General features: G+C 40.3%; 2 protein-coding genes and 1 pseudogene across 3 annotated transcripts in view; 2 read left to right on the top strand and 1 right to left on the bottom strand.

The window, feature by feature from the left end:
- Positions 1 to 861, bottom strand: part of LOC147339457 (Golgi apparatus protein 1-like) — a 28231-nt gene extending 27370 nt beyond the window's left edge. The window contains exon 1 of the mRNA XM_086294450.1: positions 488 to 861. Coding sequence (XP_086150576.1) covers positions 488 to 802 — 315 coding nt within the window. The 5' untranslated portion in view covers positions 803 to 861. The remainder of the gene's footprint in view (positions 1 to 487) is intronic.
- Positions 862 to 4374: 3513 nt separating this feature from the next.
- On the top strand, positions 4375 to 6305 carry LOC147339456 (troponin I, fast skeletal muscle-like; annotated as a pseudogene). The gene is made up of 5 exons (XR_015129186.1): positions 4375 to 4407; positions 5010 to 5138; positions 5486 to 5572; positions 5906 to 6082; positions 6218 to 6305. The product of XR_015129186.1 is annotated as a troponin I, fast skeletal muscle-like (transcript).
- Positions 6306 to 6621: 316 nt separating this feature from the next.
- On the top strand, positions 6622 to 13646 carry aph1b (aph-1B gamma-secretase subunit). The gene is made up of 6 exons (XM_086294449.1): positions 6622 to 6907; positions 7862 to 8032; positions 8410 to 8483; positions 10883 to 11005; positions 11532 to 11659; positions 12071 to 13646. Exons 1-6 carry the CDS (start codon positions 6795 to 6797, stop codon positions 12236 to 12238), a joined length of 777 nt encoding a protein of 258 aa, XP_086150575.1. The 5' UTR covers positions 6622 to 6794; the 3' UTR covers positions 12239 to 13646.
- Positions 13647 to 15786: the final 2140 nt, after the last annotated feature.

Genomic DNA, 15786 nt, shown 5'->3' with positions numbered 1-15786 from the left:
AGTGAGCAGATTTTCAGGATGAGGGGCTTTTCACACAGTCTCATCAACTGACCACAAGCAAGTAAGAGAAAAATAACAGGTAGATATCAATTTGGGATAAAATCTACACTTAGCACTTGAAGACCTTCAAGTTTCGTTTTTTGAAGGAACTACGTTTTTTGTTCACTTTTGTTAAAAAACAAAACAAAACAAAAACAAAACACACACACACACACACACACACACAGAGTTTTAAAAGCACTAAATACGCCACTATCTCTGTATGCGTGTGTGGATGTCGGGTAAATCGTGGATTTTTGACGTACTAAAAGAAAAAGTGTGTTTAAACGGCTGCCCGGAGCGTCACACGGATGGAGGTGCAGATGTTCACCTCTGCATCACAGCCATGCTGACAACCGGGGTGACTAAACCCACTGGGGCGACACACCCAGCAGATGCCCATCACCTCACCTGAACCCGAACACTTTACCGTGGGGAGGGCGCCTACCTCTTTGCGGTCCTGCAGACACTCCAGCACTGCCAGGTTGTTGGTCCAGGTGTGCTTGGGACAGAGGCGGGTCAGGTCCTCCCGGCAGGCCTCCTCTTCCGACAGCTTCCAACCGGTCGCCCTTCGAGGCTGTGAGGCCCCAGCGGCTGCGGCTGCAGGTGCATCCTTCGCCGGCGGATCAGCGGGTCTCAGGACGGGCGGGTTGTGAAGCTCGGCCGGGCCGCTGGCAGCCTTCAAGCCGAGGACGGAGCCGAAACTGCAGAGGCACACGGACGACAACAGCAGCAGCAGCTGAGCGCGACTGTACGCCGCCATCTTCACAGCACTGTCAAGCTAGTCCTAATACATGACGACATCACTTCCGGTCAGCGAGGTAACGGTGAGCTTTATTTACCGAAATAAACACACAACTTCCGGTCACTTGAAAAATAAATAAATAAAGCTTTACTGTACTCCTTTAGTAACAGCGTCAGTGTACCCATTGTTTTTACATTGTTGTTTACTCTAGTAAGCAATACGACACGATGATCACGTCACATGATCTCCAGCTCTAGTTTATAGCGATTTATTTTCATTTAATAGCATCAAAAAGAATCAAAGAATCAACTAAATGTAGGAAAAATAACGCGAATAAACTTTTCAAATATAAATAATTGTCGTTTATTTACATAAGCATGTTTCCACACAAAACTATCAGCCTGAATTACTTTTTTAATGCTAGATATTCCCCCACCTTAAAAACAAAACAAACAAAAACAAAACTTGTTTCGAAGTTCCTGCTCTACCTTTTTTTGTGACAACAAATACATTATTTCTTTGGCATCCATTGTACAAGGACAATGCAAGTCCGAATTTTCAAACAATTGTTGGATATATCCCGGGAAGTGCGCACACTGTGTCTGAGGAGGATGTGCGGAGGTGCTTCAGGAAGGTGAACGCACGCAAAGCTACTGGTCCGGACGGGATTCCCGGCCGCGTCCTCAAGTCCTCAAGTCAACCTTTCCCTCTCTCTGTCTGTAGTCCCAGCCTGCTTCAAAATGGCCACCATCGTCCCTGTACCCAAATCCTCCACCATCTCCTCATTGAACGACTGGCGACCTGTAGCGCTGACCCCCATCGTAAGCAAATGCTTCGAGAAGCTGGTCAGGGACTTCATCTGCTCTGCACTACCCGACTCACTGGACCCTCTACAGTTCGCATACCGCCACAACAGGTCCACTGTTGATGCCATAGCCCTGACACTACATACTGCCCTGTCACACCTGGAGAAGAGAGACACGTATGTGAGAATGCTGTTTGTAGATTACAGCTCAGCATTCAATACCATCGCCTCTGTCAGTGCGCCCCAGGGCAGCTGTGGCTACAATGTAGCTTGCCATCGCCAGTGTGTGAATGTGTGTGTGAATGGGTGAATGACTGAATGTAGTGTAAAGCGCTTTGGGGTCCTTAGGGACTAGAAAAGCGCTATACAAATGCAGGCCATTTACCATGCCATCGTTCCCTTGAAGCTGGACAGGAAACTGCAGGATCTAGGACTGAGCAGCTCCCTCTGCAGCTGGATCCTTAGCTTCCTGTCTGACAGACGCCAAGTGGTCAGACTGGGCAGCATCACCTCATCCCCCGTCACACTGAACACTGGTGCTCCACAGGGGTGTGTACTGAGCCCTCTCCTGTACTCACTCTACACCTACGACTGCACGGCCACTAACAACTCCAACATCATTGTGAAGTTTGCGGACAACACTACAGTGGTGGGTCTTATCACTATTGGTGATGAGACGGCTTACAGGGAGGAGGTCAGCGCCCTGACCCACTGGTGTCAAGACAACCATCTCACCCTCAACGTCGCAAAAACAAAGGAGTTGATAGTGGACTTCCGGAGGTGCAGAGAAGTACACACCCCCATCACCATCAACGGCGCTGCTGTGGAGAGAGTGAGCAGCTTCCGGTTCCTTGGTGTACACCTGGCTGAGGATCTTACGTGGTCAGTACACACAAATAAAACAGTGAAGAAGGCGCAGCAGCGCCTCTTCTTTCTCAGGAGACTGAAAAGATTTGGCATGAGCCCCCGCATCCTCAGGACCTTCTATCACTGTGCCATTGAGAGCATTCTCACTGGATGCATCACCACCTGGTATGGCAACAGCACCGCCTACAACCGCAAAGCTCTCCAGCGAGTAGTGCGGTGCTCTGAACGGATAATTGGAGGTGAGCTTCCCTCCCTCCAAGACATCTACAGGAAGCGGTGCCTGAGGAAAGCGGGGAGGATCATCAAGGACTCCAGTCACCCCAGCCATAAACTGTTCAGACTACTTCCATCAGGAAGGAGGTTCTGCAGCATCCGGTCCCGTACCAGCAGACTGAGAGACAGCTTTTTCCATCAGGCCATCAGACTGCTGAACACTTCATAGACACCTCAGCTTCACTACTGGAACTTTAACATTATGCACTCCATACTGTACAGTAATGCCACTGTTTTGTACATGTCTCACTCTGTATATTTTATTTTATATATTTTATTTATTGTTTACTCTATTTAATTTGTAAAATATGTGCACACACACACACACACACACACACACACACACACACACACACACACACACACACACGTAGAAAAATATTTAGTATACACATCCAGAAATGCATATACTATTATATATTGTACATATATTTATTAGTTTCAGATGTAGCCATTCTTGTATTTTGCTTGTTTACATTATTGTATTTTGCACAACTCTGTTGCTTGTGAAGCTCGCACACAAGAATTTCACTCACATGTGCTGTACCAATGTACCTGCACATGTGATGTGACAATAAAAGTGATTTGATTTGATTTGATTTGATTTGGAAAGTGTGTGTGTGTGTGTGTGTGTGTGTGTGTGTGTGTTTTCTCTCCCTCCCATGATGCTCTCAGTGATTGTAAGCTTTTATTTTGAAGTTATTGTCACACCGTTTCAAATCATTGCATTCAGTACAAGATATAGTAAGAAAGTATCTATATTCACAGCCAGACATTGTCAGCATTTTTGATTTATTGTGCCCATGTACAGATACAGATGTAATTGTTAATTCTAAACTGTGGAATAGTTGACTGCTTACTGAGATTATTAAGTTCTACTGAAACTTTAAAAATGCCTCAAAGCCTGTTTTGGTTTCCTTTGTTTTTTTTTGTATCGTATAGTGAAAGTGACTTGTCTCTCTGTATGGATAACCATATTTTCTTGCTTGTGTTTAAGCTTTTAATTTGAAATGTAATGTGTATTTCCCTTTTTTCCAATTAAAGTCAAACATTGCCTTGCAGAAAACCTTTATAATCGCTGTATGCTGAGCAATCACAATTTAATTCACCTTCATTACAAAATGTATAATGCCAACACGTTCTGGGATTAGGACTAAAGCTTCAAACTTTTTTATGTTGAACTTTTCGTGGCAGTTCAAAGTGATTTTACCTAAAACATGAAAGACCTTAAAAAAAGGATCCCAAGGCAGGATTGAAAAGATACCTTTCAGTGGGATTTAACAGGGGAAAAAATCAAAAGAATGGAAGCCAAACATGAGTTGAAATAAAAAGAAATGGATAAAACTAGAAAATAAAGGTTACAAAAATGAAATAATGATCTGATTCAGGTCATTTAAATGCGAAGGCAATGAGAAAAGTTTGATCTGTGATTATAAGTACTGAGGAAGTTTGTTCCTATAATGTGATATAAAAGATGTATAAATATATCACATAATGGCTCTGTGAAATGAACACAGATTTGGCAATATTAGTCAGATCAACATATTTAAATTTGGTATAAATATTAGTCATCATCAGAGATCATAAAGTGTAAAATATTCCCATGACCATTAGGGATATTGATGTGGAGATTCATTTTCTAAGGATGTCACAGCTCAGAGAAATGAAAGATACTCAGGTTAGACAGCCAACAGTGCAGGTATAGTATTAAAGCATTAACTAAATACTTATTGGAAATCAGTAATAACTTTGATATCAACTGTTTAAGTCATTAATGATATACTGTGTGAGTTTTTGCTCCTTTCTTCCTGTCTGTGCTCCAACAGGAGAGTGCGATGGCCAGGCTTCATTAAACATGAATTTGAATATTTTACTCAAATAGCCTCTGAAGTCATCAGATCATGTGATGGATGTGCAGCTGGCAACCTTGTGATGCTGTTATGTCCATTTGGACACAAATCTCTCCAGAATGTGTCCAGCACCTTGTTGAATCTCTGCCACGAATAATTAAAGCAGTTCTGAAGGCAAAAAGGGGCTCAGACTCAGTGCTAGATAGGTGTACAGTGGGCAGTGAGTATATGTTTCCTTGAAAATTTATTTGAGGATTCAGTTTGGCTGTTCAGTAAAGGAAGCACCTCTTTATTGTAAACAAATCAAGGGAAAGGAAAGCACTAGCAGTAATGTGTTATTTAAGCACAGTGCATTTACAAACTCACCTGATCAAAACGGCCTGACTGTGTTTGATAGTCATCTTCTGCCATCTTCTCCTCCCTCTCTCAGAGCTTGGTGCTGCAAGTTGGCCAAGAAATGCTGGAAGAGGAAGCCCGAGAAACTGAGAGGGAGAAAATGCAGTACTTGGAAGAGAATTGCACAGCCCTTTTCATTCCTGGCAGTATGCAGGATCTCCAGGTAAACCTACGGCACCTGGAGAATTTGTTCATGACTGATGATTAACTTAGCAGGCTTTTTGTTCACCTATGGAAGCTGTAGTTTGGTTTTAGAGGAGAAAGTATTTGTTCTGGTGCACTTGCCTTTAACATCCATAACATCACCGGAAAATGAAAGTGTGCAAGCTCTACTCTTCCTCTGTATCCATCCCCTACCCAGCAACTATAGAAAGTTGGAGATGATAGAAAACTTGCTTTGTAAGAAAAATGTTCAGGATAGTACACTGCTGTTAAGTGTGTCGTGTTTATGATTGAAAAAACAGACAAACAAATAAACTTTCTCACTCCTTCTATCTATCATAACTCCAGGAGCTGTGTTGCAAACTTCACAAGCAGATTGATTTGGTGGATGAGGAGCGATACAACATGGAGGTCAAAGTGGCAAAATCCAACAAGGTGTTGTATTCAGAAGCTTCTTCTGCCATTATAAAGTTATACAGTTATACAGTATAATTATTATACAGTATATATATATATACTGTATGTATATATAATTATACAGTTATAACACCTCCCGATGTAAGGTTTATGCCACAGCTCCCCTAAAGTAACAGTATATGTAATTGCCAAAATCATTTTTCATTTTTTCTGTATTGGCAAGATCTTTAATCAAAGTGACATTTTTTTAGTTTAAAAATAATTTTTAAAAATTTATTCTAATTTATTCTAAAATGTTTGTTGTTGTTATTACCAAAACACATATGTCTGAACAACAGTGTTCTATGTCAGGTTGATGACCTTAAGTTGAAGATTCAGTATCTGAATGGGAGGTTTAAGAAGCCAGTCCTGAAAAAGGTGCGGATGTCAGCCGATGCCATGCTGGCTGGCCTGCTGGGCTCCAAACATAAAGTGTCCATGGACCTGAGAGCCAGCCTTAAGCAGGTTAAGAAGGAAGTGAAGGACGAGGTAGGTGCTTTTGATGTTATATTAGGCAGATGGAGCACATAGTAGCATCCTTCACTGAAAAAAATTAGTAAGATCAGAACGCAACATGAAAGGCTTCACTTTTTGTTACTGCTTTCCTTTGAATGTGTTTCTTAGGAGAAGCAAACGGGCGACTGGGGTAAAAAAAATCAAAGACAAAACTGGCATGGGTGGAAGAAAAAAGATGTTCGATACAGAGCCTTAAATGTCAGCATGTTTTTTCTGCAGTTCACCACTGCCAAGATTTGCCAGAAGTCCCTTTTTTAAATAAATAAAAAAGAATAAATCCAGTGGTGTTCTGATGTATTTAATGAATGTAATTTGACAAATGCAAACAGGCTGATAAAGAGCACAGGCTGTGAATGTTCCGCATGCGTATAAATCGAGGTGAACTCGTTTTATGAATTCCAAGAGCAAGAAATGAGACAGAAGTGTTGAAAAGCAGCTGAAAAAATGTTTTCTAAATCCGTCCAGCTCATTATTAATAAAGTTTTTTTTTTTTTTTTTTTTGGTAGGGTTGTCGGTCACGTGAGAATACGCGACGTCACGAAAACCCTGTGATACACTGGTTGTGGAAGTAAATCAGTACTGGCAACAGAGGGCTGCTTTCTTTCTAATATTTCCAGATAAATACCTGTAAATAGAGCAAAACCAACCGCTTTAAGACGCTGAATTACCCTTCCTCAGAACCAAAATGACAGCGGCGGTGTTTTTCGGCTGCACCTTTATCGCCTTCGGCCCAGCCATCGCGTTGTTCCTGTTTACCATTGCCCGGGAGCCGCTGAGAGTCATTTTCCTCATAGCAGGGTGAGAGTTAAACATTCACTGGTCATAACGGACGGCAATTGACTTAAATATATAATAATTTGGTAATTACAGATGCTACTGCCACGTTATATTGAATAAATCCCAACCTTTAGACAGTGTTAGCTTACTAGCTAACCGATCGTTTCGTTTCTTAGCTGATGTGCTATCATTAGCTTCTATTCTCTGGTATTATGGTCTTACACTTTGCTGGTTTTTTTCTTTAGCCATACGTCACCACATTCCGATTTACACAGCTTCATAAATACACCGACCTTTTAAAGTTTTAAAGCCCCAGCAATGCCTGATATTAGCCACCCAAAGATAGGAAAGAGCTAGCTTAATGAGAGCCTGAGGGACTTTTATTAGTTTTGTTTCTTATGGATCTTGCAGATATTGGAGGATGCTGACGACTTATGTCAGTAAAAGGTGGCTGTATACACACACGTAGTTAGTTAGCACTATGGTGGATTGGCTTTTGAAATAATTCATTGCTATTGTAGTGTTATAGGGTTCAGATACGGTCTTGACCTAAGTGAGATATAAGCTTGTGATCATAATTGTGGTTGTTGATTGATAACATACATCTTACCGGTTAATTTGTAAAAGTGCCGTGACGTTACGTTTGTGTTCGTTGACACTTTGTTTCCTTGTTATGGTCAATTAATTCTTGCTATTTGAAGTAAAAGTAACTAAATAGTCCTCTGGTATCTCAAGATAATCCTGATTGTGCTATCACTTCGGTGCTGCTCCTCAGTTCCTCCTCAGTCTGGAAGTATTTTTTTCTTAACCCTCCCTTTACTTTCATTTAATTGGCTGACCCTCGCAAATAGAACTGTTGAAAAAATAAAGGAGTCAGGCTTCTGGGCTCACAGCAATGCTGGAATTGCTGTGAGCCCAGAAGCTTTGAGATAGCAGTGTGGGTAATATCTGTTTTCTTTGTTCTCATTCTTTCAGGGCATTTTTCTGGCTGGTGTCGCTGCTGTTCTCCTCCCTGGTGTGGTTCATCTCGGTTCAGATCAGTAATAAAGAGAGCGCGGCTCAGCAGAAAGGCCTGCTCATCTTTGGCGTGGTGCTGTCTGTGCTCTTGCAGGAAACCTTCCGCTTCGCTTACTACAAGCTACTAAAGTAAGTGGCCGCCACCATGTTTAACTGTTTTATACTTTATATAGTGTGACTCCAGAGAACTGTTTCTTACTAGAAGAGCTGAAAGCCCATACTTCAACTTCCTCAACACGTATTCACTATTTATTATTTATTTAACTAAGAAATATTAAAGCATGACCTCTGAATTCTGCACTGTATCGTTGTTGTCCCTTGATGAGTGTCTGTCTCAGTTGTCTCAGTTTCACACTCTTCAGTGTGAACTTGTACAATTTTCATTGTTCATCTCAGATCATCTTCCACTAAATGACATACTTTCATAACTGACATATTTTCTATTCATGTTCTGTAGCACACAGTGAGACTCAGAACCAAAACTCTGTGTGTGTGTTTTCCTGCAGGAAAGCAAATGAAGGTCTCCTCACTCTCAGCCAGGAGGAGACCATGCCCATCTCCATCCGACAGCTGGCCTATGGTACACTTAGTCTGCACATCATCTTCTGTGCTTCATATCACCTACTGGTAGCATATTCATTCACCCACGATTCTGCCAGAAGACAGAACATTGAGCACTGGTTACCTCTTTACAACTTTATCATTGTTTGTTTTTGGTTTTAAAACTCACTTTTGTACTATTCTGTAAAAAAATTTTTTAAATATACAAGAAACATTAGCATAAAAATGGCAAATGCACTGTATGGACAAAAGCACTGGACCACATGCATATTATAGCTATAGGAGCTGCTCAGCCATATAGACCCATACCTTGAAGCTTCCAGAACAGTGTTTGTGCTGATGTCAATATCAGTGGTTTTAATGGGGAGGATTGGAGCTCTGCAATGCCACTTAGTGATCATAAAATATCTATGGGGACATTTCACAAACAGACTATTTACAATGATCATATTCTACTACATTGCTACACTCTAGTTCAGTGAGCTCTTTAGAGTGACCCCTTGTTTCACAAACATTTGTAAAGCGAGACTTCATGGAAAGATGCTTGATTTTACACACCTGTATTCAGATGTTAAGAGGTGTGGATCGAAACCTTTGGCCGTATATCATATGAGCACAAACTGTGAAAGTGCTCATTCTTCCCCACTAGGCTCTAACAAAAGATGCTATCAAGTAGCATCAATACATTTCTAAAGAAATTGTTAAAAATGAACATCTAGCACACTTTGGACATGATCTCTTATATGCAGGTTGTTTAAATTTGCTTGCGGTTTACAGTAAACAGTATTTTCTGTACAGTGGGGCTGTGTGATATGACCAAAATCTCATATCCCGATATAAGAATTCCATCGTCCTGATAACGATATAAATCACAAAAATGTAACATTTTCTGTAAATTCTGTGAATCTCGGGCAGCTCGACTTGCGGGAAGTGTTTCCAGCTGCGCGTCATGTAGCTGGAGTCGAGTGTTTTAACCGATGCATGAAACTATACATTTTTAGACATAAGTTGTAACGGCCGCCGTTTTCTTTGTATTTATTACACGGCGTGCTGCGGGGAAAAGCCTGTTCTAACGTTTGAGTCTAAGGTCTATTTTTTAGCACCTGGCGGCTCTTTTTTACTTCTCATCCATAAATAATCTGCTCTTTCACATGATTCAGTTTATTTTGAAAAGTCTCAACAGGATCTCGAGCTTTATTGTAAAAGGTTTATGTGAAACATAAACAAGCGGACACGCGATGGTGCTACCGTCGTTGTTGCTAACGACAAAGCATTAAAACAGGCGCTTGTCCGTGCGTAGTGTGGTTATATTAAATATAAGAGAAAGAGAGAACTTTAAGAAATGAATATAGCCACAACAGTGACCATCAAAACAATGAAAAAAATATTGCCGTAAACATTTTATTAGGCGACACCATGAAACAAACGATAGCGTAAAATCAAACGATAGACGATATCGAACAGCCCTAGTGGTCCCTAGCTATAATGCGGTACGCTGTTTCGTGGATTTTCTTTGGTGCAATTTTGCAGTTTTTTTTTAAGCAGCACATTGTGTTCTGCATCCTGATTGGCCGTAGACCATTGTCAATCAATCTCCTCTGTGCTGTGTCTCCTGTACAGTACAGAATGTCTGCAGCTTGTCGAATTTACATAAATCTTTGATCGCTTGCAGTGTGACTCTGAAGTACTGTACTGTATGTTTGTAAATTTTCTCCCCAACAAACACAACAATGTTAATGAAACGTTTTGCACCGTCAAAGGCACCTGTGGTAGCACCCAAAAGGCAGAGGAAGATGGTAACCATAGCACAAAAAGTTGGACTTCTGGACATGCTAAGGGAAGATAGAAGTTACCATATTTTTCGGACCATAAGGCACACTGCATTATGAGGTGCATTAAGTAAAACAAAACAGTCAGATAAGTCAAACTTTACTCAAGTCATTCTTCCACCATTGATTCATTAATGTTGAATTCTCTGGCAGCTGCTCTATTCCCATGTTCTGGACCTGAAACAGGGTTTGATCTTTGGTTTCATTCTACAATACTGGACTTATTTTTCTATGAAGGTTTGAATTTTGAGGGTGTTTAAACAAGAGAGAAAAATGTTCATGCCTGTCTGAGAAAACTGTCTAAAGTGTCTAGTGAGGAGTGTTACAGCCTTAAAACATCTATAATAATTGTGAAAAAAATGAAATTGGCTACTTTGTGGACTTCACCTATCGCGGGTTATTTTTACAATGTAATTCCTGTGATAAGGGACCATTCAATTCAATTCAATTCAATTTTATTTATATAGCGCCAAATCACAACATAAGTCGCCTCAAGGCCATTCATCTTGCATAGTGCCGAATTTGCTTTGGGATTAGCATCGCACAGTCTTTCTTATGTCTCAGCTGTCTTCTCATTCTTTTGTCTCAGTTTCAGGTCTCGGCTTCGGCTTCATGAGCGGAGCGTTCTCTGTGGTGAACATCCTGGCTGACTCAGCAGGGCCGGGGACTGTGGGGATCCATGGAGACTCGCAGCACTACTTCCTGTCCTCAGGTAACAATTAGCATGTACTTGTTTTTTGTTTGTTGTTTATTTTATTGTCAAAAACCTTTACGTTTCTGCCGTTGAGCGAGTCCATAGATTCGTAAAACCTTTTTCTTTCTTGCGTTCTCTTCACACACACACACACACACACACACACACACACACACACACACACACACACACACACACACACACACACACACAGTCATTCACCAGATGAACTACTTCCACTGCTGGAACCAGAGTCCAGACGGGGAGATTCTTATTCTACTTTGGAGTATAAATGATTGTGTCTTTGTTTTTGTTTTTTCTTTCACTTTTGAGCCAGTTGCCACAAAAAAACTATGTATTTCAGAGTTTTGGACTTCTAGCTGAAACAATACAGAGCACAGAATAAATGTATTATGTTCTATTGTGTGGTCTTATTAAAAAGCATTCTGGGAAATGTTGCATTAAAACTAATCGCCGTTAAAAGTGTAACTATATTAGATTTATATGTAGAACATGATTTGTTAAAATTGCACGTCTCTTTCAGCCTTCATGACGATGGCCATCATCCTGCTTCACATGTTTTGGGGCGTTGTTTTCTTTGATGCTTGTGAGAAGCAGCGCTGGTGGGCGGTGGCAGCCGTTGTCATCAGTCACCTCTTGGTCTCCTGTCTGGTGAGTGTGGTTTGTACGGAATGTGGACTTGAGTCTATGTGAAGGCAGGAAAAAACACTAACAAGAGCTCACAGTCAAAAACTATGCAAGGAAAGTATTTTTATGTCTTAAATGTCTTGAGTCAGTTTTCTTTTTTTTTTTAAATCAAACCTCTCAAGCCTCATAAATCTTCTCTTTTTATTTTATTATAGTATATTATAGTATCTTATAGTAAATAAGAGTCATGTTTTCGGGGCACACGACGGTGCTCGGACAAACGGCCATTTAACAACATCAACTTGGCGACTCAGATTTGTAATGAAAGTCTCTCTTGCTCTCTCTTTATATGCCTGCAATTAGTTACTTTAAAGAATTGAGATAAAATACTAAACAGTGTCCACTGATGTTTTTTTATCTCGTCTTCTACCGCAGACCTTCCAGAACCCTGAGTACGTCGCAAGCCTTGTTCCCACCTACGTCATCCTGTTCCTAATGGGTGTCTGGGCGTTCTACTCCGCCGGCGGCTCGCTCAAGAACCTCAAACTCTGCCTCACCTGCAAAGACAAGGACTTGCTTCTTGCCAACCACAGGCCTAGATAACGCAGCACACCTAGCAGTGTGCAGGACTCTTTATACAAGGATCACAGAGATCCCACACAAACACACACACACATTGGACACAGTGAGGAAGGAGTGTTAACCCTGTTAAATCTGCTATTTGATTTGAGACTTTCATCATCTTAAGCGTTAAAACATTTAAAAGGTTTTGTGGGAACAAAGATGGGAGATCGTTTTGATTCCAGTCCAGCTTGGAAAAGGTTTTTATTCAACAGTATAACATATCCATTTTGGCTAACTGTGTGCCCTTTTTGTGGTCTGCACTGTAAGAAAAAACAAACCCACAGAAGATACTTTAGATTGGGGGCTTAAAGCAGCAGCACTCTTTATACATACTCTCAGATGCTTCAAATCTTTCCTAGTGTTTTATTATTTCTAAAGAAAATGTGTATATAATTATGCATTTTTGAATTCCCTAATGTGTAAATATTAAAACCTTTCTTCAAGGTGCGATATGCTGTCTGTGGTCTGAATATGAACCTGCGTTTGATTCTAAATGCACTTGCTAATGATTACTAATTGTTTGTAATCAGTCATCAGTCAGTCAGTAATCTTGACGTAATAGACCCTTGAGCAAATAGAAAGTAGAGAATCTAAATCAAACAAAATAGTTTCTTTTGTTGTTTGTCCTTGTGTGTTTTGGTTGTTCTTATGAGTGCAAGGATTTAGGATAAAGAATTATTTACAAACATTTTGTTTCTGTGCCTGATTTTGTTTTTGATCATCTTTTGTATTTGTAGATTCTGTCTGCTGTGTCTCCCAAGGATGGGAGGTACATTAGAGATGTAAATTGTATCCATGTTTGCATTGAGTTCATTACTTTTCTGCCTTGTTTTGGCACTTTGCTACATGACAAAATGTGATTTGGTGTAGTCTTATAGGTGGAGATGAGCCTGTTAGCTGGTCAGTTGGTACACCAGGCTGAAACTGATACAACAATCCTGCAATAACTCTTACCTTCATGATGTCATGCTGTTTAATCCTACTGTAATTCAAAGAGAAGTGTTTCTTTTGTGAGTTATATCCAAGAAATGGGGAAAGAAATTATTGTGTGCTCACTTTCAGTTTTTACTTCATATTGTAAAACACATTCAGCTCTCCCTCTGCATTAAGTTAACTTTAAATTTCTTGTTTATTTCTAGAAGGTTGCATTTCCTTTTATCACCATTGTTGGATAGGTTTTAAGTGTGTACAATACTTCAATGACTAAAGGAATAATAATAAAAAATGATATTCCTGTCATTCTTTATATCAATTGATTAATTAAGCTATTGTTTTTTTAACAGGTGTTTTACAGGTGCCCATGATTATTCACTAGTGACTGTGTAAAATATATTTAAAATTGTCTGATTAGTATAAAAATAAACTAAAGATTTTCAGTTTTCCTTTACTGCCAACTCCAAAAACCAAGCACATGTTCACACCAAAGATTTCTGCTTAAATAGGATATTTTATGACAAATTTCTCCTCTTTGTTTCTTTTCTTTCACTCTACTAGAGCAACTTTGCATGATACCAATTTCTGTACTTTATCTACTGTCTGAAACAAGGATTTTGGCTCCTCCCCCTTGCGTTAACCCAGCTTCCCACCCCCCCTCCCCCCTGATTGGTTACTCATATTAAACAGACAGTTTGAGCCAATGAGGCTTTTGTGATCACAGCCAGAGCTCTGACATCACACAGAGCCAAGAGCAGAAATAAATTGTCTGAAACTAAACTTGTGCAGTGGTTTAGACTACTTATATATACAGTCATTTAAAGATTTCAAACTTTGGTTCTGTTTCGCAGGAGAATCTGGTGGGAAATACCACTTGAAAACAGCATTCAAAGTAATGAACATTAACATGTATAATAACATCAGAGGGTGTTTAACTAGCCTTGTTTGGTCAAAAATAATCAAAAAGTAATAAGAAAGACCAGACAGCAGCCATTTTCTTTTAAGTTTATACAGAAACAGTAGGTCAGTTCATTGGACCTTTAATGAGAAGTCTACAGGAGACAAAGCAGGCGCCAGGTTTCCGATATAGTGCATGTCTGTGCGTGTGTGAGCGAGTGAATGTGAGAGGGATGAAGCAAAAAGCCTTTCTTGCTTCAGATGCTTCAGTTTGCTTGTTTGTAAAGATGAGGAGCTGTTAAAGTGGGTATGTTCATGTCATTAAAAGGACTAATCACAAAAGAAAAATGATAAATCACCTTTTAATGTTTCACCCTAAAACATTCCTCCATTCTGCCACTCCTGCGCTCCTCAGGTAATGTTTCCATTTATGAAAGCAGACACCTCCAGGCTGGGCTACACAAAGCTCACCGGGGTCTCAGAGGGTTTTGGTCAGTCAAAGGCCTTTTAAAAAAAAAAAAGTTAGACAACAGACAGACAGATTCAGGAAGCGTTTCCTCTGCCGAAAAGGCAACTTTCAAATGCAAATATGAGCCTGTGCAGCCAGTGACACCGGGGTCACCTCAACAATATCAAAAGTCTCACTCCTGAGGCTTTTGTGTCCCGCTGGATGTTCGAGGGTCAGGTGTCCAGCCAAAGATGAACTACTTCCACTGCTGGAACCAGAGTCCAGACAGGGAGATTCTTATTTTACTTTGGAGAATAAATGATTGTGTGTGTGTGTTTGTTTTTTTTCTTTCACTTTTGAGCCAGCTGCCACAAACAAATTGTATGTCTTTCAGAGTTTTGGACTTCTAGCTGAAACAATACAGAGCACAGCCTAAATGTATTATGTCCATGTATTATGTGTGGTGTTATTAAAAGGCATTATGGGAAATGTTGCATTAAAACTAATCGCCGTTAAAAGTGTAACTATATTAGATTTATATGTAGAACATGATTTGTTAAAATTGCACGTCTCTTTCAGCCTTTATGACAATGGCCATCATCCTGCTTCACATGTTCTGGGACGTTGTTTTCTTTGATGCCTGTGAGAAGCAGCGCTGGTGGGCGGTGGCAGCCATTGTCATCAGTCACTTCTTGGGCTACCCTGTCTGGTGAGTGTGGTTTGTACAGAATGTGGACTTGGGTCTGTGTGAAGGCAGGAAAAAACCACTAGCTCACAGTCAAACAACAATGCAACGAAAGTATTTTTTATGTCTCATATGTCTGAGTCAGTTTTCTTTTTTTAAATCAAACCTCTCAAGCCTCATAAATGTTCTCTTTTTATTTTATTTTATATGTATGTTTATATAAATATGTTTTCGGGGCACGCAGCGCTACTTGGACAAACGACCATTTAACAACATCAACTTGGCGACTCAGATTTGTAATGAAAATCTCTCTTGCTCTCTTTTTATAGGCCTACAATTAGTTACTTTAAAGAATTGAAATCAAATGCTAAACAGTATGCGCTGCTGTTTGTACCTCGTCTTCTACCGCAGACCTTCCAGAACCTCGCAAGCCTCGTTCCCACCTACGTCATCCTGTTCCTAATGAGAGAGGGTTTTGCTTCACAAAGCACACTTTCCCGGCAAATGTTGCTCATTTAAATGTTTTAAAACATAACTGAACCCAGATACTACTTTCATCACAAT

The sequence above is a fragment of the Aulonocara sp. 'chitande type north' Nkhata Bay genome, linkage group LG1 (assembly GCF_057382095.1).
Source record: "Aulonocara sp. 'chitande type north' Nkhata Bay isolate Kocher_YH1m ecotype deep benthic linkage group LG1, A_spYH_male_GT1.1, whole genome shotgun sequence".
In the NCBI taxonomy this organism is placed as follows: Eukaryota; Metazoa; Chordata; class Actinopteri; order Cichliformes; family Cichlidae; genus Aulonocara; species Aulonocara sp. 'chitande type north' Nkhata Bay.
The sequence above is the reverse complement of the archived record's forward strand: the minus strand, read 5'-3'. Positions and strand labels throughout refer to the sequence as shown.

Coding starts and splice junctions, on each gene's coding strand:
- aph1b (XM_086294449.1), top strand. CDS start 6,795: ATGACAGCGGCGGTGTTTTTCGGCTGCACCTTTATCGCCTTCGGCCCA. Junction 8,033..8,409: donor GCTTACTACAAGCTACTAAA/GTAAGTGGCCGC, acceptor GTTTTCCTGCAG/GAAAGCAAATGAAGGTCTCC. Junction 8,484..10,882: donor CATCCGACAGCTGGCCTATG/GTACACTTAGTC, acceptor CTTTTGTCTCAG/TTTCAGGTCTCGGCTTCGGC.